The sequence below is a fragment of the Phalacrocorax aristotelis genome, chromosome Z (genome assembly GCF_949628215.1).
Source record: "Phalacrocorax aristotelis chromosome Z, bGulAri2.1, whole genome shotgun sequence".
Lineage (NCBI taxonomy): Eukaryota > Metazoa > Chordata > Aves > Suliformes > Phalacrocoracidae > Phalacrocorax > Phalacrocorax aristotelis.
This window is the reverse complement of record NC_134311.1, coordinates 61,212,583-61,237,388: the sequence shown is the minus strand read 5'-3', so window position 1 is coordinate 61,237,388 and position 24,806 is coordinate 61,212,583. Positions and strand designations below refer to the sequence as shown.

General features: G+C 40.4%; 1 protein-coding gene across 4 annotated transcripts in view; it reads right to left on the bottom strand.

The window, feature by feature from the left end:
* The window catches only part of PDE4D (phosphodiesterase 4D), a 613,857-nt gene that overhangs the window by 48,110 nt on the left and 540,941 nt on the right, over positions 1–24,806 (bottom strand). For all 4 annotated transcript variants that reach the window (XM_075078147.1, XM_075078148.1, XM_075078149.1 and 1 more), the window contains one exon: positions 2,399–2,511. In XM_075078147.1, coding sequence (XP_074934248.1) covers positions 2,399–2,511 — 113 coding nt within the window. The remainder of the gene's footprint in view (positions 1–2,398; positions 2,512–24,806) is intronic.

Here is a 24,806-nt window from a genome sequence, read left to right as displayed (position 1 = left end):
AATCAAGAATAAAGTGATCCTTTAGAACAACCTGCTACACACCCAAAATTAAAATCCTCCTGCATTAAATTTTCTCACATTTTTATATGAGCTTGCTGGTTTATATTCAAGATAGTTTGTGTAACGGTTAATTTCTTTAAAAAACCAAACCAAAACAAACACTTGAAAGATGCTACAGATTTCTATATAAAGGGGGCAGATCTCCCCAGGAAAGGAGAAAAAGTTTACCTTAAGAATTGAGTATGACCCGCGACACCAAACAGCAGCTATTCCTTCCCAGTATAGTAATACCAGGCTCTTCCTAAATACTGCAGCATGAAACAGTAAGTAGCAATAAAGTGCTTTAGACATGTACATCCATATTTGTTGGCTCAAGCAGACTGAGGCAATACATTACTGCAATATAAACACTCCAGTTTTGATGTAAAGCTTGGCATCATTCTTAGGGGCCTTCAGATTAACTATAACAACTAGGTTTACTGTGTGCCCTGCTTTGATCCCTTGTCTACATGATCTTACACTGGAAACAAGAAGATTAAAACTTTTTTCTCAATCACATTTTGCTTTTCATTTGAATAAACATGTGTGAAGAATGTTTATCCTGTAATCTATGCCAAACAATTCTTTAACTAGTTCAAACAAAATACAAACATAGTATCAGATGTAGCACCTTTGTGTTTACTCAAAGATGTAAAGCAGTGGTCATGTCTTATTTTAAAAACAAATGCTTTTTAGGTAAAAATCTGAATATTCTTGGCAAAACTTAAAGATGCATTGATTTACAATTAGTTTTATCTTATTTTAAAAGCAGCTTGTCCTCTTTGTTCATAAAATATACTGCATACCTTTCCGTTTTAGGGACGTAATAAATAAATACTTGAAGAATGGCCAGGGTCTTGTGAAACAGTGGCTATACAGATGTCACAAACTGGGGAACCGATAGGTGTTCCAACATGTTACCAAGGAAAGATCACGCCCTATGTCTTGGTCTGATCTTATTCCCTCTGAAAACAACATCAATGGATTCAAACAGTGCTAAAACAGACCCTGAAACTCTTCGCTTGTAACTTGCCAGTAGGTGTGCAATACACCCTGAATAATGAGACCTTTCAACTTGCAATAAAAGATGAAAACATAGTTCTGAGAATAGGGCAATGCCAGGCAGATAACTCTTCAAACGGAGATTCAGTTCCTGCTAAAAGTCTCCAACAACAAGAAAAGCACAAGGGATACTATGGGACTAAACTGCACCAAAGTGCAAACACCTCACATCTTACACGCAGCCCAAGTTGAACAAGGACTTGAAACGAGTCAATAAGAAACAGTAGGTATTTGGCAGTCAAAGCAAGGCAGCAGAATTTTTAAAAAGCACAAGCTGAGTCAAAACCACTTATTTTCTGCCTAAAAAAAAAAAAAAAATCCTAGCCGCAACTAAAATGCTTAAAAGGTGCGAAAATAAAGATCATCAGCTGCTTTGGCAGACATGAAAGGCAAAACAAGCCTATTTATTTAATTAAAACATGGAGCTCCCCAAATACTCAGAATATCAGTTGATGACGAACACAAATTCTGAAGCAAGACTGCAGGCTTATTAACTCGGCTTTAAAAATCAACTCTGGAAATGTAACTACATGTTGCCTGCTAACCCAAATCACGAAAGAAAGTGTACTTATGGATGGAGCACATGGAAACCCTATTTCAAACTGCAAAACAAACACAAGCACAAACCATATACCATCACACGGTCCCCAGCTAACGCGCATCCTCAGCTTCCAGGGAGGGAAGGGCGGGCGCACTCCCCTCTCAGGAACACGCCTCTGGAGCGAGGTGTCTCCCGTGACTACTGCGATGGCACCCCGGTTCCGAGCGAGAACTTCCGTCACAAACCATGTTATGAGAGCTATTAAATGCGTTACTATTTACAAATCGAATGCAGCCTTGAGCTCCTCTAGGCGCAAGAGCTACCTTTGTTGCCTTTCCATGCTACTTTCTACCTCATTTTCTACGGAAAGTCCCTAGTTCAGAATGGGATGCTGCAAGAAGCAAGAGCATCTGAAGGGATTATCGCCAGCAGCTAAAACCCATCTCTTTGTGTTTTAAGATTGAGACACACAGGGAAACAGCGCAGCCTTCCAAGACCTGCATCACTTTTACAACTTCTCCTGAAATTTAAAAAAACTTGCGTTTCCACCACAACAAAAGCCTCTTTCCCTGCAGCCGGGCGCCCAAAGGAGGCTGCACGTCCCGACGCAGGTCTCTCAGCCTGGGGCTCTCCCCGCAGCGGCCCCCCACCCCCACGCCGGCACGGGGCAGTGCGACCCACCGCGGGGTGCGGCGGCCGACCCCCGCCGCCCACCCGCGGGGAGGAGAGGAGCGAGGCGGGGCGGCGGGCTCCTACCTTGTTCGAGGCCATTTCGCTGACGGAGTGCCGGGTCTGCAGGGTCTCCAGCTGGTCCAGGCACCAGTCCAGCTCCTCCAGGGTCTCGCTGGCCAGTTTCTGGTAGGCCTCCTCTGCGAAGAGACAGGGAAAGGCGTACTCAGTTCGCAGGCGTTTCACAGGGCTAACGGCGAGCTCCAGCGGGCCCATCCTCCGCTGCCCAGTGCCCACACATGAGCGCTGCTCCCTCATATTGCCAGCCCGGGCAGCGGGCAGGGCAGCGCGGCGCTTCACCTCCGCCGGGCCGCGCTCCTTTTCGGACGCGGCGGCTCGGCGACCGGCGGCAGAAACTTCCCGCCGGCCGGGCTCGCCGCCCGCCCCGGCCCCGCCTTCCCGCCCGGCGGCCGCCGCCCCCCGCCCCGCTGGCAGGGCCGAGCTCGGCGGGCCGGAGCGGCCCCGCGGCGGCGGGAGGCCGGGCGTGCGGCGGCGGGGCGGCGCGGGCGGGGGTGAATCAGCGCGGCCGCCGCTGCGGCCACCGCGCTTCCTGTTTTCGCAGCTCTGCCGGCGGCGGCAGGGGCAGGGCGGGTGGCGGGGACCCGCCGCCTCTCACCGAGCGGTGCCACCGCACACCCCCGCACAAGCGGCGGGGGGAGCCCCGCAAACTCCGGCGCGGAGTCGGCCCCGCCGCCGGCGGCCGTCCCCCCGGTCCCCTCCCTACCCACAGCGGGTACCATGAGAATTAAGTGGTTAACGTTTGTAAAGTGCGGGGAAGATGTAAAACACGTGTAAGTGCCCGAGATAATGACGGCCTGCCGGAGCGCCGGCTTTTAAAGGAGTGTTCAAATAACTGCAGTAGCATTTGCGCGGAAAGTCATGGTTTAACCAAAACTGCTACATGTCACATCGGCACCAGCTGTCTTTAACACTTCCAGAAGTTTCACTAACAGAGGCAGGCATTCCCTTCTTAACTAACTCCAACAGCAGGGGATCTGTGGGTATGCAAATAATTTCAGAAAAATAATCCCATGTCTAGGGTGCGAGCCCCACCTACAAAGCCTTCCGGGTTTTTGTGGTTTTTTTTTTTTTTTTTTTTCCTGATGTAGATCAGAAGAGGATAATGCTTTTCCACACTGAACTCGGAGCTGAGTGAATTTTAGCCCAAGCACACCATCTTGCAAGGTGTGTAACTGAACTCCAAGGTAGAGAAATGTTAGTGCAGTGGGCTTGTTATTGCCTTCTAAAACATCTCTCTTACCTTGTTTCACATCAAATTAACCTTATTTTCAAAATGCCAGACAAGCCAAAAATCAGGCAAACAAATTACCTAAAACTCCTTTGTAAATAAAACACCCCGGCATGGGCTACTGCCAAATAGCTCAGTGCATTACTGTTCAACATCAAGGATGCTAGATTCAAATCTTTCTACATTTCAGAGCACATGCTCAAAAACTTCGGCTTCCTTCACAGCTGTTAAACTTTGCATACTTGTGGCTACCACAGAAACAGTGCACAATTTTGAATAATGGCCATTCACCTCTGGAAAAGGCAATGCTTGAAGTAGTAGCCTGGATTGAGATTAACTGGCAGAACCATTTAAAAAAAAATTTTGCATTGCCTGCCTATATCATGATTAACCTGCCACTTCTGCAAACACAACACTAACCTGTACTCAACAAAAAACATCGCCATTGAATTGTAAACACTGTCTTTCACATGTGTCATCCTTACTATAAATGCTAGCTGATCTAAAAGAATTCCCCTGGCAAACAAAGTAAGGATTTTCCAGCCTGTTTATCCATCAAATGAGAATCTGTGACATTCGGCAACACAGCAGACATCACAGCTCACTAGTTTTGAACATGACTGGTTTACTGACCTCACAGTGTAGATTTCATCAAGACCAATATTGAAAATAGAAATAACTTTCTAATATGTTTGTAAGTGTACTGTGTTAAATGCTTTTGATGAAGTGGAGATGCAGTTAATGTATGCATAGTTATCTGATAACCTTATAGAATGATATCACTGAGGATAAAATGCATGATGAAGTGAGGTAAACCAAATCTGTATGATGTTATTTTGTTGTTAGCCTGCAGCCTTTCCTCCAGCAGTTCTTAAAAATTAGATATTGTGAAAGCTTTTTTCCCCACAAGTAATCATCATCCTTTCTAATACTTAAGAGTAAGAGGGTAAGGTTTTTCCAAGAAGTATGAAAACAACAAAATAAACTTGAGGGATACCATATTTAGGTAAAAGTAATAAGATGCTCAGTTTATTTATTTTAAAACCGATTTTTCTTGTTACCCATGTAGCAATAATATATATTACCAACAGCACCTTACATTCAGGAATCTTTTATCTACTACCCACCTTCCCAGTATATCTCAAAGCATATTAGAAACCAGAATCCATCACTCACAAGGAAGTCCCACCATCCTTAGGATGTGTCTCACGATCTCTCGCTTCCAACTCCCACACTGCAAGAGTCTGTGGCTGCTGCAGGGACCCGACTGACCACTCAGACCAAGTAACTACTGATGGCCAATGCTAGGCTAAAGACTTACTGGACTCAGCACCTGCTGCCAGTTCTCAGAGCTGTCAGGCCAGCCCCAATAGCTTAAATGGAAATAAAAGAGTTTCTAACTGGTGACAAAGTACCCATCAAACAAGCACGCCCGCTTTGTTCCCGCAGTTCTGAAGGGCAGAACAACCATAGGAAAGCTTTTTTCTAAACAGTACTGAAGCTCTAAATTTGGCCCACACTTTTGTTGTTACACAATGTGGTGGAAAATGTTGTCGAGGTTAACAGCTTTTCAAGTATAACACCCTGTCACCACTAAGCTAAGAATAAAAAAAATAATTATCAGCCTTGCAGCTTTGACAGTCTCACAACACTGTGTCTGACCTCTGCATTACCTCTAAGGTAGCACCCTGTAATTATTCCCAGCCGGGACTGAGATACTAATCAGTTTTTTTGGTATAGGCACATGGTCAAACTTCCCCCCACTCCCCATGATGATGAAGTCCTATAACAGATTAACTTCTGTAAATGCAAGGTTTTTGAAATTTCAAAGCTGCTCTTTAATTCTCATTAGGCTTTAATGAGAGAGAGAAATACAGTTTAGCACCAGTTGCTTTAACAATTTGCATGTTATTCATATATCCTTTTAGAAAAAAGGAAGCAACAGCAAACATTCTCTTTACAGTTCACAGATCACTACAAACAATTCCACCACATGTAGCTTTCGGTACAGTACATAACAAAAACAAATTAAAGTCTAGCAGAAAGAAAAAGTTCCACCATAATAATTTGGCACTGCACACCTGTTTTTTTTTAAAAAAAGAATGTTCTGCTAGCTGTTTTTATAAAAGGCTTGATTCTTAGCACAGCTCATAATGCAACATCAGAGATACCTGTACTTGTATTCACACACTTCTTTGGGAACAACTTCTGTTCAAAAGTTTCAGAGGGGAAAATTACTATATGGCAGTAATTAGGCAGTAATTAGTACCCACTTAATGGTTCATCATGATTTTCATATATGGTATCCTACTATTCCCAGGCAACAAAACGCAATACTACTTTTTCCTACTAGCGCTTAACTGTGTTTGTACTAACCTTCGCAGTACTTTAAGGAGCTTCAGTACAGCAGAAGGAAAAGCTAAGTGCTGATTCTTCATTGTTGTCTGATCGGTTGAGACTGTCTAAGTGATGCAAAGAGGCTGAAGAGTTGACTCAGCAAGCACAAAGCCAAGGGCTTTGACCACTGTGTTGCCTTAAAATGGAAGTGTCTTGGAGGTAAGAGACAAGTTCACCACCAAGCAGTGGTGTGATCCAGATAGGCTCAGCATGTGTATTTTCTTTTGGGGGCGCAGGCAGCTGGAAGAAGCTGTGGAAACCTCCAGGCTACTCTAAATGAAGATGAGTTGAAGATCTAGGGTAAGGCTCAGGCCCTGGGCATCTTCCCTGGATTTTCTGTCTTTTTGCTCTTCTACCTGGTGTATGCTTGAAGTTTGGAGCAACAGAATTGCTGGGCCAAGAGTTTCAGTTTCTCTTACTATTACAGCTTTTCAGAAAAATCCTCTGTGGTTCAAACTAAGAATTTTTCTGTAAATGAGGATGTTTGTACTTACAGCCTTAACTGATGGCCTATATATTGAAGTCACTGACATTTTAGTCAATGTTGGCAGCTTCTATTAAACATCACCATATTAACACTGATTCAGAATAGAAATAGCGTCCGTTTACTTAGTCACCCATTTTGTAACTGAAAAAATAAATTCATCTTGTTTTTAGGTTTTACTGAGAAAACTGTAAATTTTGTGACTTAAGAGGCTATCTTTGTGGAGTGTTCATATGTCTTACTGTGGATAAAATGTTATTATGAAAGATATTTTTGTTTAACATCTAGAAATTTGCAGACGTCCCTCCACAATCACAAGTAAAACAAAATACTCTTGATCACATTTTGGAGTGCACATTTGGGAAGACAACTCAGCTGCAGCAGATTTCTGAGAAACTGTTTTGATGGTCCCACTCTGAACACTCACTTTCTTCCCTGCCAGGAATCTCTCCAAGTTTCCACTCTAGTGAAGAAAAATCTTTTGTACTGGTTAGTAGCCTTATGCGTAGACGGACTGCGTCCAAATGACCAGGACTAGTCTTCTTTCATGATGTGATGATCTCAACGTCGGGACTCCCCCAACGCACTGCTTTATACAATGCTAGAAGTGCTAGCCTTAGCCTACGGAAACTGCCTTATCTCCTTGAACAGACAATGTGGTAACCTCCAGGAAACAATAGGAGCAAAATGATAATCCATTTATATAATAAAAAAGGACCATATAAAGAAATACATGGATAAAACACACATTAAATGAGGATCTAGGAATTTTTCCTAGAATCTAGGGGGTTTTCCCCCAATATTTTTTCTTTCTTTCATGATCTCAGGGAAATCCACATATGCTATATAACAATCTCTCCTGCCCTAAAACAGTATTTCAAGGGCAAGGGTAGGAAGAACATGTGTTTATATTCTTACAAAACCAGGTAACAGGAAGGCTGCAGATATCTACAAAGTTGTTATTGGGCTCCTGGAATAGGCCTATTATAGTTAGTTCAAAGTAAATACGGCACTTCTGACTCTTACAGAAAAATTGTATCATTAGGCTCTCAGTTCAATTTCACTGTGTGGGGATGGGGATGTTACTTGTGCCAGCTTCCTGTTTTTTTCTGTTAAACATTTGGTCTACTTCTTGGAAAAAGTTTTGGAACGAAGTTACTCATACTGATATAATTTGTTCTAAAGTCTAGAAGAATTTCTGTATTAAGTATTTGCAAATTCATCCTAAGAAAGTCTTGTGATGTCAGAGTAGTACAGCAGACTAGCAGGAAAGTATCTTTCATTGAAGTCAAACAGGAAAACATCCAGTACATACAGCATACTTAAATAATTTACTGCTTTAATGACAGAGCACATCAAAATGTGAATGTTTAAATCCACTCTTTGCTCTTATAAAATACCCAGCAAAGCCGAATGAACGTTCTTCTGTTACCACTCCTCCCTACCAAGTGTTCCTTTCCCCTCTGACCTCTTTGGCAAAGCACTAATGCATTCCTTACCCCACTGTCTCTAGGAATCTGACAGAAGGACCACTGTCACTCACTCATTGGTGAAAAGAAGTAAGCCCTTGAATCAAGTAATCAACCTTGCTCAAAATGAAGAAAAAGAGGAAAGCTCTTGATTTTCAAGTAGCAAAATGTCTTTTGCATGCATTTTTATTGCTTTCTTTCCATGAACAAACTGCATTTTGAGAAGAGGTCTGTTTCTTTTTTAAATCTCTTTTTTTCCCAACTGTTTTGTGTTGATTCTGCACTCTGAGGCTTGTGGGCAAGCAGTTCAATAACGGATTCATTGCTCAAGCTGGTTTCTTTTCATACTTCTTGTATCATACAAAAAATATTTTTTCTAGGTGAGAGGATTTATCCTCAAGATCAGTTTCCCCTGAAGCTGTAAAGTGGTTTGTTGCTGAGGAGTATATTGCTGTTGATTCTACATAATGAGAGAAGTGAGAGATTTTTTAAAGTAGAACAAAATTAGAGACAATGGGCACAAACTGAAACACAGGAGGTTCCCTCTGAACACCAGGAAACACTTTCTTTACTGCAAGGGTGACCAAGCACTGGCACAGGTTGTCCTGAGAGGTTGTGGAGTCTCCATGCTTGGAGATCTTCAAAAGCCCTCTGGACACGGTCCTGGGCAACTGGCTGTAGGTGGCCCTGCTTGAATAGGGGGATTGGACCAGATGACCTCCAGAGATCCCTTCCAGTCTCAACCATTCTGTGAGTTGGTGATTAAATTAGCAATCGAAAAAATAAAAAGTGGCATTTTGGCAAAAAGTGGGTGGTTCAGATAGCCAAATAGCTGTTATGTTTGCTGTTCTGTAATAGTCTCTGACCCTAGTAGAAGTGATCAAAGGATACTACATTTTCCCCATCGGGATTTTGCTGAAGAGCTCAACTCATATATATTATTCTGGGCATTAAAATGAAAAGAAGGAATACAAATCATTAAATTGATATGTGTAAAACTTTACTGTTAAAAAGATCAAATGATTTTGTTTTCCTACTTTCTTAGAACATATGATCAGAACACAAAGCAATAGCTCAAGTTTCTGTCAAAAAATGATACAAGCCCATTAGAAACCATCAACTTCACTTTTAAGCAGATTACTGCTATTTTTGTCTGAGATGTCCAAGACCCAGAAATTTTGTTCTGTCACAAAACCTTTATTACCAACTGGAACTTGTTTAGATCAAGCCAAAATACGAAAATTGGGAGCCCCATCTTTGGAAGAATTTCAGGATTCCTATTTGTTTTTGAGAGTTCCTCAAAAACTTTACAAATATGTATTCAGAAAACACTGCAGAATAAAATAAAAATAAAGATATCTGTTAAGTACCAGGACTAACAACGTCTGTTTCCCTAAGCATTTGTGTCTCCTGGTTGATTTAACTTCTAACTTCACAACATCCAATGGTGTAGCCTGAGCTCACACTATATTAAAAAGTTATAAATGCCAAAGTTTAGGAAAAAGCTTCAGCTGTTCTTTGCCAAAGAAACCTCAATAGAATTCCTGGTGTCTGATAAAATGGGAAAGCTGAATGAAAGCTTTCCAAGAGTTGAGGCATTCATATTGGCTCTTCTCCATCTAGATCCTCTGGTGTCTAACAAGAAATGTACTCAAACTGCACGTTTTTTTTTCTTAAGAGACAGTGTTAATAGGCTCGTCTATAAAGTTGCCCATTTTTACATAGTTTATATTTAATAAATTTCATAAATCACTACCTCACTATCAGGCTTGGCTAAGAGTGGTCAATGATTTCAAAAGTTCATAGGTGACTGTTAGTAATACACAGCTGTTTCCTAAGGAAAGCATTCTGAAAATGTCCCAACTGTTTCAGGTAGTAATTCCATTTGAACCAGATTTGCATTATATTGATAAGATCAACTAAATGAACTGATGGGAAGAGAGAGCAGCTGCAGAGAGTCTTTATCTCAAGGCCCTGGAGACTGCAGGAGAGAGGAAACCTCTCAGCCTTGCCCCAGCTGGGTAGCAGGAAGCCTGGTCTCTTTCCAACAAAGCAAAAAGAGAAATACAAGAACATGCAACCTCATTCATCTTCATTCCTGAAAGCAGATGAAAGGGCAATAGCGTGAATGAATTTTCCTCCTTCCCTTTTATGAAACTGTTCTTCCCTTCACACCTGATTAGCTGGGGTATATTTACATGGCACAAATGGGCTACACTTTTGCACTCTTCCCTAAACTAAGAACACAAGAAACCAAAAACCAATGCTTTTAGCTTCAATATTGATTCAGTTTTAAATGCTTGCTTCTCAGGTCAAGTGAATCAGCCTTTGGGCTAGCAGCACACTCCGTATCACTGGACTCTTGTGCCCTATGAAAGATAACAGAAAAATGTGAAATTCCTGTCTGAATGTATACTCTTGATGGATTATTCCCAGAGAGTATGTGCTGAATCAGAGCTTTACACTATAAAATCTGCAGATCATCTGCTGCACCTCCTGTAAAATTCCGAGCTTATCTCTGACACTGCTAAGAAGTGGATGATCTTTCTGCCTACAAATTATAACTCTAAGGAGGTGGATAAACTTAGTTTGGTTTTAGTAAGATAATTCTAACAGAATCTTTACTGTTACCATAAATATTTTTATTATCTCTTTTGTTTTAGTGTCGTTACTTATTAATATATTAAAAATGTTATTATAGTAGTGCCCAAGAGCCCCATTCAGGATTAGATCTCATTAAATAACAGAGGGTGCAAATACATAAAAATTGTGGGTCTTCTCTATTTTTTTAAGCACAATACTACTTCCTTTTTATGCTGGTTTTAAGATAATACTGTTTCCACTGGTTTGGTTTGATTTTTGGCTTTTGTGGAGGAACACAAACACTCCTTTGGAAGTCAGATACACCTCACTATTAGTACACGTATGTCACAGATAAGAAACCTACAGTTTAAACTGAATGAACTGCGTTAGTCATACAATTTCTTTACACTGGACAATGAGTCAATCATTATTTCTGCTACACTTCTGTGTCATATTGCTTCAGGAAATTATCCCTGAGGCTACTAACCCTCGAGCTGACACTGTAAGTATCAGTCACTGTTTCTGTGGCTGTGAAAAGGCCAGGCTGGGAGACAGTTTGTTTTGGATGACAGGTAGGCAACGGACAAACGTCATCCAGCAAAACCACAAGACAGCTCAACCTGCTCCTCCATGCGTCAAGTTGAAAATTCAACAAACACTGTGTCAGTCTTTCCCTTACAGCAAATTTCAGCTCTTTCACAATATTCATTAACAGTTCATTTCCCTGAAACCCACAGAAGGATTTTTTTGCTTCATATTTTCTTTTAGAAGATCCATACCAAACGCTTGGCATTGATTTATGTGGTGTCACACTTCTTCATATTAACTGATGATCTGCCCCTAATTTTTAGGTAGACGAAATAAAAGAGATCAAAAATAGGGTAAGGACAAAAATGTTCAGGTGAGATACGTTTCAGCAATGATTAATCAACCTTATTCTGGGGCTTCTTTTTTTGGGAAAGATTGCCCAACATGTTCTTTTCTCCTCCCATGGATATAGATACAAATCAGAACTGATGGGAAACTTTTTTCCATCCCAGAAAACTTTTGAGATTTAAAAAACCCCAAAACATATATGTATTCTGTTCTACAGATGGGTAACACCAATTGGTTCAAAGTTGGGGCTTTTTTTTTCTGAAATGCAATAAAAGAAAATCTTACCCTAAAATGGCCTGATTATTATGCAACTGTCCTGGAACAGAGAGGGTTCAAAATTTTTACTAGTTTCCCACATCCTGTGTAAGTGTCCTGCATGCAGCATTGTTGAGTATTTTTGAGGTGGATCTGTTGATTTTTTTTCTGCTCAAGTTCTTCTGGTATGGATAAATAATAAAAAGGAAGCTTGTCCCATCCTAGCACTGCAAATGATCAGTATCTCTGTGGTTCTACTCTTTACTTATTTATACAAAGTGGAGCAGATCCAAAAGAAGATGCTGAGATGCACACCACAACTGCACTGTTTGAGATCCCTCCTCTTCGTCATTATCATGAGGATGGGGAGATACTTCAGGCTGGGAATGCCCTTGTACTGCTATTCTCCTAATACTCTCTAAGGGAGCAAGGAAGTTTTCCCCGGAGTACACTTCAATGATACTGGTACACTCCACAAAAGTCTTTGGGTTTTGAAAATTATTATTTTCTAGTGAAAAATAAAACTAAGATCCTTGAACCTTTGAAGATAATCATCTACATTTGGCAGTCAGTCTGGAATCTGAGCACAGGCAATTGCTATAGGTTTCATAGTGCTACCTGGGACTTGTGTAAATTTTCCCTGAGAATGAAGGAGCCTTAACAAGCTCACTAATGATTCCTCATCAGTGCTACAGAAGGAGACTTGGCACAGTAAATAATCAAAAGCTTGTTTCTCAAAATGTTTGATTTTCTAACAGCAAGGAAGAGCACAGTGGAATAAAGATCTGTACTTTGTGACTCAATTCATCATTAAAAGCACATTATCCTTAATCCTAGGACATTTATCTATGCAAAGAGACCATTTCAACATGTTAACAGGTTCTCTTCCATTTTTTTTTTTTCCCCTGAAAGATGAGGTTTGTTAATAATCTTTTAAGGTTATCTTTATGTTGTGGTGGGATGGGGGAGAGAATCAGAAGGGCAGAAGTAAGAAAACTTGAGGATTGAGATAAGAACAGTTTAAGAATTCAAAATTATTATTAATAAAAATAATACAAAATATTACTATTGTAATGAAAAGGAAAACAGCAGGAGAGAGAGGGGGGAAATCCAGAAAAAAACCAAGAGATGCAACTTCTCACCACCCGTTGACCAACGCCCAGCCAGTTCCTGAGCAGCGATCGCTGTGCCCCCCAGCCAACTGCCCTGTTAATATACTGAGCGTGATGTCATATGGTATGGGATATCCCTTTGGTCAGTTTGTATCAGCTGTCCTGGTTGTGCTCCCTCCCCTCCCGGCTTCATGTGCACCTGGCAGAGCATGGGAAGCTAAAAAGTCCTTGACCAGTATAAGCAGTACTTAGCAACAACTAAAACATCAGCGTGTTATCAACATTATTCTCATACTGAATCCAAAACACAGCACTGTACCCTCTACTAGGAGAAAAAAAAATTAACTCTATCCCAGCCAAAACCAGGACACTTTACCAAGTGAGCTAGAGCTGTCCCAATTTCAAAATATAATTTCTGTAAGAATTTCTCATCTACATGGATTTCAAAGGAAATACTGGAATGTACCTAAAGAAACACAAATAACTGTGTTTTTCACTATGGATAACTTCTTCTTTTTTGTGCACAAACCTGTAGCTGGACCCTAGAGCTCTGTTCCAATATCCTACACAAGAACTGCGCTGTCTGTTCTAGGATATAAAACCAAGCAAAATCCACAGAGCTATGTGCAAAACCATTAAAGTTCTGCAGCTCAAGGTATGAATATGAAGGCAGCAGGAATATACAGACATTGCAATAGGAGAGTAATCAGTTGCCAGGCCTGGGAGATCTGGTAAAAGTAATGTCTGGGTTTTCTGCCAGCAGAGAGGGTTTAATCAAAAGAAATCTCCTCCATTACATGTTGTCAGAAAAAAACCAGGTTTTTCTAATTCAGATGTAGTCTACATTTTTTTTATTGTGTTCCACCTTCTACTAATAACCTCTCTAAACAGATATTTTGCCAATAATTACAAATATTTTCTCCCATTAGGAATTTAGAGGACAATTTCTAATTTTGTACATTTGTATAACAACATTTACCAACATTTACTACAGCAAGCTTGACCTTAATAAACACTATTTCTTGTTAAAAGTAAAAAAAAAATCATTGCCTGGGCCACAACACTGTGGACTTTTGTAGTTGCCAGAAGGTCCTTGACAGCAGTGTTGTGCAGCTCTCTGATTTTTTTAAAACAACTTGAAAGGGGGAATTATTACATTTCAAAAGGGGAGACCAAATTGCATTTCTTTTAAAATAAATAATAATAGTATGGAATCTAATAAAAACTTAAATGCAGTACCTTCCTTTAATGGTGCAACAGTGGATTAACATACCGTATCTAAATTATATCCATTTACATTACACTCATTTTGCTGAACACTGACACACAACAGTAGCGGCATGGCATGTACAGTGCACTGCACAGCTGATAACAAAAAGCTATATAAATTATAGGACCTACCTGAAACTACAAAAGTGGTTTAGCCACATTTTTCCTGGCAAGCCAGCCATGTCTATGAGCACCAACTTTGTATCTTGACAAATATAATATTTTAAACTGCAAGCCATGTGACTGCCTACTAACTAGTGTAGCCTAAGGTTGATATAGAGGAAAGGACACCAACTCCTGATTTAGGAGCACCTTCTCCCACTGCATGTTCCTGAATGTACTGTTTCGGTGTGACCCAACGTGTCTCTATGTTTCCTTTGAGACCTGACAAGTTCAAAACTTCTGGTAAAATGGTTTTGTTCTGCTTGGCAAAACTTACTTAGCCATCAGTTAGAGCCAGTTTCAAAAGCACTGGTTGTTTCTTCATAGAATTTTAGCTAATTTTAAATTAGCTAGGTTTATGTGTGTAGTTTGATAAAGCAAGTGATGCTGTGCCCGGGCAAATCAGCACTGGCTTTTTGGTTGGGTTTTTATTTCCCAGAATCTATTTAGCAACCTTCCATGCTATGGAAAGTTCACTATGATATTGTGCTCATGTCACAGCAAGTTTTACTACAAGTCAGTTTCTTTAAATCTTGCTAAGGAAGAAAATAAGTTTATAAAACAACAAGAAAAAGCCTCAAAAAAAGAGGCAGCACAGCACACAGTTCTCAAGAGTAAGTAATGTCAGTCATTCCTAACAGGTTCTCACAAACCTACATTTATTATACCTTTGTATTTTTGTATTTTGCAATTTTTGTTCTTAGTTTTAATTCACTAGCATTTTTGTATTTTTATATATGCATACACATATATATAATTAGTTTTTTCCATGCTAGTCATACTTTCATAGAACCCTATCACATGTGACAAACATTTTTATGCACCTGAGCATATCTGTCCTTCCAAAACCTGTATCAAATTACCTGGTGCTCAAACATGGACGATGGAGAAATGTCCTCTTTCATCTCAGCTCAAATCTTCTCAGTAATAGCTCCTTGCTATAAATTATTAATGTCACCACATTGCTGGTAGAAAAGGTTTATGACACCTAATATGCTTGAAACAAGAAGAGCTAAGACAGTTCAAGCTGTTTTAATTGCTGATCTGAGATAAATGAGCTGATTTTGTCTGGAGCATATTAGAAAGCACACGCAGAAATTACTTCACTGAAAACAAATTTGGGCAGTGACTTTTAGCAGCCTATAGTAGCCTCTGTGATGAGAACCTGAAAAAGGGCATCTGCCTACAGCTTTAAATGGTGATATTTCCCTAAAAGCTCAAAAAGAAAACAAAGTAAGACCTGTGGTGCTCCTCAGTTCTCAAGTCTCAAGACTTCAGCTTGAGCGCAGCTATGCTTGTTGCTCTATTTATTCAACAGAAAAGTAGTTATTTCTCACAAGCTGACACAACGAACTTTGGTAGCTGTACTACAAAGTTGCTCCTGCAACCCCATAAAATATCTAATATATATACTTTATTGTACAGCTGTTTATTCAGGAACCATTAAAAACTTTTTCTCTGTTGCATAATCCATCTACACTGATAGAACAATTCGTGATTACATCTGAGACTACACGAAAAGAGTTGACACCTTTTATCTTTTCACCAGAATTACCTTTAAAATTCAAAACAATTTTTAATTTCACAAACGATCTCTACAATCCAGAAAAAAAAAATATAAAAACAAGGAAATCAAACTTTCTGAGAACTCATCTATATACCAGACTATTGGCTACATGCACGGACACATACTGCATTAGTATAAATGAGTGGAAGCAATTCACAAAATAATTCTGGTTTTCAATCTCTTTCTACATTTAAATCTTTTGGTCAACCTCAACCAAACCTAGCAGAGGTGTATAGATTTCAAGCATACTAGATTCTGGCAAGTTTATTGAAAATAAGCAATCAACTAAAGGAAAAATCTTTATTAATGCCTCTACTGAGTGAAGAGATGTAGAATGTGCTCACTCTACCTGTAGAGCATACAGAAGGTGCAAAGGAGACAGGGCTATGCACTGGTAGGGAAAACTTCCACTGCAAGTTGTATCTGTTAGAAACAAAGGAATCTAATAGTCAGAAATAAACCCTTAGGAAACCAAGCATTGCTAAGCATGCTGCTCGCAGAACTGTTTTCTAAAAAAGAACGTTTTTTTTATCTAATCATCTCATGAGGTCGAGTTTTTTAATGTCATTATAAGAATTCTGGATAGTTTTTTAATTTTTGCCAAATGAAATCAACAAGAGTCCTGAAAAACCTTCCTTTTTCTTTCTTCCACTTGTAAAATCCAGTTTCAGTACCCTACATGAATGTCTGTGGTGGTGATACACACATAGAAGGTGCCCAGCTTTACTCTGAACTCTTTCAGAGACTGCCCTCACAAGAGAAGAAAGGCAATTAGGAGGAAAAGTGATCTTTTTATTTACAAGATGAGAAAATATGGTAAAGGCAAACATAAGAAAAAGTTAGTGTTATGAAGCCAAGAACCAGTGGTAAAGAACAGGTGGTATAGCCATTGTACAAAATATAGCCTTTATTTTAAAAAACTAACCCAAATGCCTAACTCGAATCCTAATTTAAGGTGTGAGTGAATGGAGCTTCTAAATAATAATCTCATCCAACAAAAAAAGTGGAATACATTGAAAAAAAGTACTTGCAATTTTAAAAAGAGTTGTAAAAGGCAGAGGAATCTGTGGCCTGTCTGTGCCTCTCTCAGCAGTTACTGAAAGGCTCTTGGTGGGATGTCACTCTTGACCTTGGCAGCCCTTGCTGCAGTCCCAAAAGTTTAACACAAAATAACGCAAAGTTCTGAGAATGGAGCAAAAATACTTTGTAAAAGATATTATAAAAGACAAAGAAACACTAAAAAGTACAAATCAAAGCAGAAATGGAAAAAAACCAGTAAGATGTAAAAAATAAACCACAAAATTGAACAATGGAAGTAATCCAAAACATTTTTTTTTTAAAGGAGGGAAAAAATGTGTACCAGTTTTAGCTACAAGGAAAATGTGGATCCCTTCATTTCCACCTTCTTAGTCTCTACAGGGTACCTGTGCAATAAAGAATTCACGCTAAATGTCCTTAAAAGAAGTATCTGTTGGTTTTGACAGCAGCATACACACCAAGCTTCCTGTAAGAGCTAGAGGCAAGCCTCCCAGAGGAGGCATTAAAAAATACCAAACATAGTTTATGATGAACATTTTGTTTGACTGTTTTTGCAGTAATTGTTGTAGATAATGAAATTCAATGAAGTATATATGACCTGGCTGAAAAAGAGTAAGATTAGCTCTAAAATGGGAAGAGACGCACAACTTGTCCAGGCTCCAGAATGAGACAATCAATTGTTCTGAAAAAAGAAGAAAAAGGCGTAAAGGTATAAACTGAAAAATAGTCTTTAGATCGTAAAACTTTTCAACAGGGAAAGGACAGCAGTCAAAGATCCGGCTCCAGTGAATTGTTGTGCAGGAATCCCACTGACTGCAACAGACCAGATTTTCACTGAAGAGCTACTCCATAGACTTGTCAGGAGTGATAGCAGGATTGATGAAGAGAAGTGGCAAAATTACAGTGCTGGTTGTTTTCTTTTTTTAGGATTTGAAAAGCAAGCTGCTACTATATCACAATTTGTTTACACCTCAAATGACCTTTTTTTTACTAAGGGTTTTCAACAATTGCCACCCAACATGCAACTAATGTTTGTTCTAGTTGGATATAACTCTTTTCTTTTTTTTAAATTACTATTTTAAAGGCTACTTTTGGAGGACTTCCCAAGAGAAATACAGTGTACAGTGCACATTAGTGCACAGATTTGCTTCTTGTACCATCTGGAAAGTTGTACATCATACCTTTGTGGGAAGTTTCAGACTTTTGACATTGAAAATTGATTTCAAAAGGAATGTTTACTTAGTAGAAGCAAACACATAGCAAGGTAGTACAAAGTAGCTGAACCTTCTTCCATAAGAAATGCTGAATCAGGCTTTGATTATTAGGTAAACTGTTAACCTCTGTGGCATAACTAATGTAGCACTCTAAATTGCATCTTCATCTTAATGGATTTCGTAACCTTAAACACAGAACAATGTTCTGCTTTAAATTCCATTTGGTCTAGTGTAAAGAAGGACATTGGGTTTTTAAGACGAGTGTTTTATACTCATGGGTATAGTTTCAACACCTTATCCTCTAAAACACAGTAAGTCTCTGCAATGGAAAGTACAGAAAAATAAAGGGCTATTCCTTAGCCAACAGGTAGGTATCAGTGATTTTAATAGTGGCACACTTATTTACTGCAAAGGATGTGATCCATAGCTTGCATTTGTTTACACAAATGTAGTAAAATATACAAAGACAACTGAATTCATACTCATAAGTAAGAAGCTAAATAAATATGTAAAATTAGTCAAGCAAGCATGACAAGAACACAGGCTATGTGTTCCTGTGAGATTAGACAAGTGGTCAAGGTAATGAAATGTGCAAGGCAAAAATGAGTATTTCATATATCCTGCAAAGTTCTCTCATAGTAACACAGTCTTACAATGGTTTATTGTCAACAGAGAATGGGTTTCACAAAGAGAAAATATAGATTATTTTTCATTTTTAAGAGGAATCATAACCTCTTTTTCCAAACTGCATTATTATTTCCTTAGGAAATAACTTACTTCAACAAATTTTTATTGTATTTTTTTTAAATAAACCCAACCAAACAAATCAGAACAAGGGAATCAGTTCCCCAAAGCATATCACTCCATTTAAGCTTGTCCCAGCTTAAATAGGGCTGCAATTTTGAATTAAAAAAAAAAAAAAGTAGTTAAATCCTGTGTTCTCCAAGCCCTAAGACATTAGGTATTGTAAAGATTTGACCTCCTTGCCTTGTGAAAAGCCTTGCACTGGATCATGCAGTGATTTCCCTGTTCTTTGAGAACAGTACATCCAGCATGCTGGGGCACACATAACCCACATCCTTGAATCTTGTTTCTGGCATGTCAGGATGTGCAGTTGGGAAGGACAGACAAGATTTCTGCTACCAGCTTGGCAGAATACCTGACCTTGGTTCAGCACTGGTGGCCCTGCTTGCTAAGCGCAGCTGGGTGGTGAACTGCAGCTCAGGCTGCCCAATTCATCTGACACACGGAGTCATAGGATGAGAGAGACTGGTGGTGTGCTGTGTGCTGGCGATCTCGCAGCAGGAAGGTTATATCCAGTGTGAGAAATCAGACAATCTGATTTTCTCCTCTGGTCAGGTTCAGTGAAGCCAGACCACATTGATATTTCAGTCATCAGAGTTGTGCATTGTTTCCCTCCTGCCAGAGGTACTTCTCCCGCAGAATTTCTGTCCTGTAAAACACTGGGCACAACTCTTAACTTCTTTTGCGGTCAGATTTTTCATGACAAACTAAAATTGAAGTGTGAAGACTGCAGTGGAACCACCATCATTTGCCTTTTTCAGAGCTTGGTCTAATTCATAACATGGCAAAACAATAATTTTAAAAATCAATATTTCATAAAAAGTAGCACTGGCACAGATGAGGAGACAGCCCCAGAGTAGGAAAGTGTGGCCTGAGACATAGCATAGATCTCTTGATCCTGGTACTGTGTCTAAGGTATGTGGAAATGCAGTCCCCGTGGAATGACCATTTACCAGCAAAACAAGTTTCATTGGAATTTAACAATACATATTTTGACCAGTAACATACTAGTGACAATCATTTTGTTTGCAGGCTTGCAAAAAAAAAAAAAAAGTTCCATATCAAAGTACAACTCTCCACTTTCAGTGAAAAGTACAACACTGGGGGAACATTTGGTAAACATTGGGCTCTTGGTTGCCAAAGGAATAGTTTTCTAATAAATGGAAACTGGTCAATCCTTGTGCTACAAAATTAGCCGTACTCGACTGATTCTTTAAATGCTAACTCTTTAAGGCAGATGCCAATAAATCTTGATATTGGTACTTTAAATGTGATATAGCCTAGACAATTGTCAGCTTCGACTGTGGATAGGTAAAGACCTAAGTAGTTGAAAGTCTTTGAGCTCTTCCTTGAGGTCTAGGAGAAATAAACTCTCTCCTTCCCATCCCTTCATGTTGAAGGAGAAAAATATCACAGCACAGTCTAAAAGAATATGTATGGATCAAGAGTGGAAGAAGCACATAAAAAGTGTTTGAAGATGAGACAAGACAGATTTAGCCGACCAAAGAACTCTAATATTAGTCTCTACATGTTACAGGTCACAGATCTGAACTGGCACAAGGCTGCTTTTGACGACATTGCTAAAGTTTACTAAATAGCATGTTTATCAGGATCTAACAATTCTTTTAGCAGTCCACACAGTGCACCACAACTAGTCTTGCATCAACCTCCCTGTGCCAGCAAACATATTTTCAGATTTAACAGAAAGTCAAAGCAATGATTGGCAGAATATGACAATCATTAGAAAAGCAAATGGAAAGAAAAATGACTCAGATTAATTTCTATCTCTTCCAAAGAAACCCAAGACTATAGCTGGAAATGAGAAACCCTTTCTCAAGTGCTGCATGTAGCTTGTTTAATAAACATACAAGGAGCCAGCCAACAGGAAGCTCAGCTTGCCACTGTGGACTGATGAAATGCTTTGAACTGCAGGTAATATGCACACCCAAATTACATACTGCAATACTCACAATAAATATTTGAGCTGCTCCACAATGCAGAAGCCAATTATTCTTGGCAAGCATCCTCATCATGCCTTCCAGCTCCCCATCACTCACATGTGGAGTAGTGCCACATCAAAAGAACCAGCCATAAATTCTATAAATCGTTACAGATGAAGATCAAGTGGAAAAAATACTCAACCTTTTGGAGCAAGTAAGATTTTGAATCTAGTAGCATTCATCTGCTCCTAGGTATAATCGGTACAGCTCTGTGCAAGAAAGAATAATAGCTAAAAATTCAGTTTAGATAAACTTACGATGCTTACCAGTCTAATAATGACTTTTTGTTATACTATAGAGCAAGAAAGTGAAGCAATAGGAAATATTAATTACATCAAATTAAAAAAAAATTAAATACCTAACTTTTCATGGACTTTTCTTGTACATTCTGTAGCAGCCTGCTCACTAGTTGGTGTTAGCTGGATTAATTACATATACTATAAAAATTCACAACAAATTCACAAATTCACAACTGAACTTGAAATCTCTAGTGCTACTTACTACAGAACACTGCATTAAGAGAAAGTCCATGACCTAAAATATCCATATTCCAACACAGAAGCACAGAGGGTCAAAATGAGTTGCCCAAGTCTATACTACATACCTTGTTCGTCCCACAGCTGTGACCAGAAGGCAGGCTTCTGAAATACAGTCCAGATTCCAACTAGGAATCACACTGCCCCAGAAGGGTTTGAAAATGGTTCACACGTACACTGTTACTTTCAAAATCTTCTGTTTTCCTTCATAAAACAAGAACCATTTTGGGGTATGAGTTGACTTGCAGCTCTAGGTACACGAGAATAATTTGGGGCAAAATCTGACTTGCAGCTCAATTTAATGTTTTAGTGACGACAGGCTTTCAGAGAAAATAAAGACATATCTAACTCAAGTGTTCCATAACAATGCACCACCAAGGGCTGTGATACTCGAATGAAAGTCTTCAATGTACCCAAAAGCGCAAAATGTTATGCTTAGGAAGGGAGCAAGTGTTCCATTTATATCTGTTGCAATAAATAAGAGCTTTCTAGCTGAGGCAGCTAGGGAATCAAATTAAACAATTAAGATCTGCTTGCTTATCATAAGAAAAACTTTCTGTCAGTAAAACATTTAAGTGAAAGAAAGATTTCCTGAAGAGAATGTGAGAAGAAATGCAGTATCTGTAGCATTCAGAAGGAATATGATATACTTGTTGGGCTGCCCGTGTGCTAACAAAGGCCACAACTTGGTGATACAAATACAATTAGTGGCTTGCAATAGTGTCATCAGCTAGCAGTTCTGCGTCAGGCTTGAAAAAACCCAAAGTTTGGGCAAAGAAAAGAGACATATTGATGCCACACAGATAATTTTAAAGGGGACTGTGCAACTAGCTCTGCCAGAAAATAAAACTTATTACTAGGAAAGCAAGGACGTAACAATTATAAGCTTTTAATCAATACAACTAACATAACAAAAGCCCTCAGATGCTTGGGCCATGCAGCCAAATGTGACACAGAAGGCAGATGCTGAAAGAAAGCGTTCCTGAAGGAAGCTTGTTCTCTGTTGTTCCATGGAGAAATTCGAAGTACAAGAAAACAGATAGTCAATTTTCTCAGTTTTGTAATATTTTTCTTAAGGTCTAAATTCTCACAGAATCATAGAATCATTAAGGTTGGAAAAGACTCTAAGATCATCAAGTCCAACTGTCAACCCAACACCACCATGTTTCCTAAACTATGTCCCAAAGTGCCACATCTACAGGTTTTTTGAACACCTCCAGGGATGGTGACTCCCCCACCTCTCTGGGCAGCTTGTTCCAACACTTGACCACTCTTTCAGTAAATTTTTCCCAATATCCAGTCTAAAACTCCCCTGACATAACTTAAGGCCATTTCCTCTTGTCCTATTGCTTGTTACTTGGGAGAAGAAACCAACACCCTCCTCACTACAACCTCCTTTCAGGTCATTGTAGAGAGCAATAAGGTCTCCCCTTAGGCTTCTCCAGACTAAACAACCCCAGCTCCCTCAGCTGCTCCTCATAAGACCTGCTCTCCAGTCCCTTCACGAGCTCCGTTGCCTTTCTCTGGACACACTCCAGCAACACAATGTCCTTCTTGTAGTGAGGGGCCTGAAACTGAACACAATATTCAAGGTGAAGCCTCACCAGTGCTGAGTACAGGGGCACGATCACTTCCCTACTCCTGCTGGCCACACTGTTCCTGATACAAGCCAGGGTGCTGTTGGCCTTCTTGGCCACCTGAGCACACTGCCGGCTCATTTTCAGCTGGCTGTTGACCAACACCCCCAGGTCATTTTCCGCAGGGCAGCTCTCCAGCCACTCTTCCCCAGGCCTGTAGCGTTGCATGGGGTTGTTGTGACTGAAGTGCAGGACCCAGCACTTGGCCTTGTTAAATGTCATACAATTGACCTTGGCCCATCGATCCAGCCTGTCCAGATACCTCTGCAGAGCCTTCCTACCCTCAAGCAGATTGACACTCCTACCCAATTTTGTGTCATCTGCAAACTTACTGAGGGCGCACTCACAGATCATTAAACAAGACTGGCCCCAACCCTCAGCCCTGGGGAACACCACTTGTGACCAGCCACCAACTGGATTTAGCTGTGCTCACTACAACCCTCTGGGCTTGGCCATTCAGCCAGTTTTTTACCCAGCAGAGAGTACACCTGTCCAAGCCATGATCCACCAGCTTCTCTAGGAGGGTGCTGTAGGAGACAGTGTCAAAGGCTTTGCTAAAGTCCAGGTAGACAACAGCCACAGCCTTTCCCTCATCCACTAGGCGGGGTCACCTGGTCATAGAAGGAGATCAGGTTGGTCAGGCAGCACCTGCCTTTCATGAAGCCGTGCTGACTGGGCCTGATTCTCTGGAGGTCTTGCACATGCATGGTGGGTGCGCTCAAAATGAACCACCCTGTAATCTTCCCCAGTACTAAGGTCAGGCTGACAGGCCTGTAGTTCTCCAGATCCTCCTTCTGGCCCTTCTTGTAGATGGGCATCACATCCACAAGCCTCCAGTCATCTGGGACCTCCCCTATTAACAAGGACTGCTGACAAATGTTGGAGAGTAGCTTTGCGACCTCCTCTGCCAGTTCCCTCAGTTTCCTCAGGTGGATCCTATCCGGCCCCATAGACTTGTGTGTGTCCAGGTGGCACAGCAGTTCGTAAACTGCTTCCTCTGGGATTATGGGGAGTTTATCCTGCTCTCCGTCCCTGCCTTCCAGCTCAGGGGGCTGAATGTCCTGGGGATAACTCATTTGACTATTAAAGACTGAGGCAAAGAAGGCATTAAGTACCTCAGCCTTCTCTTCATCCCTGGTGGTGTTGTTCCCCTCTGCATCCAAGAGTATGGAGATTCTCCTTGGCTCTCTTATTGTTTTTAATGTATTTGTAAAAAAATTTTTTTTTTGTTATCCCTTATAGCAGTGGTGAGGTTGAGTTCTAGTTGCGCTTTTGCTTGTCTAATTTTCTCCTTGCAAGACCTAACGAGACCCCTGTACTCTCCTTGAGTTGCCTGCCCCTTCTTCCAAAAGTGGTTAACTCCTTTTTTCCCTGAGTGCCAGAAAAACCTCCCTGTTCAGCCAGGCCAGTGTCACCTCCCCTACAGCTTTGTCTTACAGCACATGGGGACAGCCTGCTCCTGGGACTTCAAGAGTTCCTTCCTGAAGAGTGTCCAGCCTTCCTGGACCCCTTTGCCCTTCAGGACTGCCTCCCAAGGGACTCTCTCAACCAGCGTCCTGAACAGGCCAAAGTCTGCCCTCCAGAAGTCCACGGTAGTGTTTTTGCTGACCACATCCCCCTGCCTTACTTTGCCAAGAATAGAGAACTCAATCGTATCATGGTCACTAAGCCCAAGATGGCCTCCAATCACCATATCTCCCTCTATTTCTTCTCTGTTTGTAAATAGCAGGTCAAGTGAGGCCCTCTGCCCTGGTAAGCTCACTTACCAGCTGTGTCAGGAAAA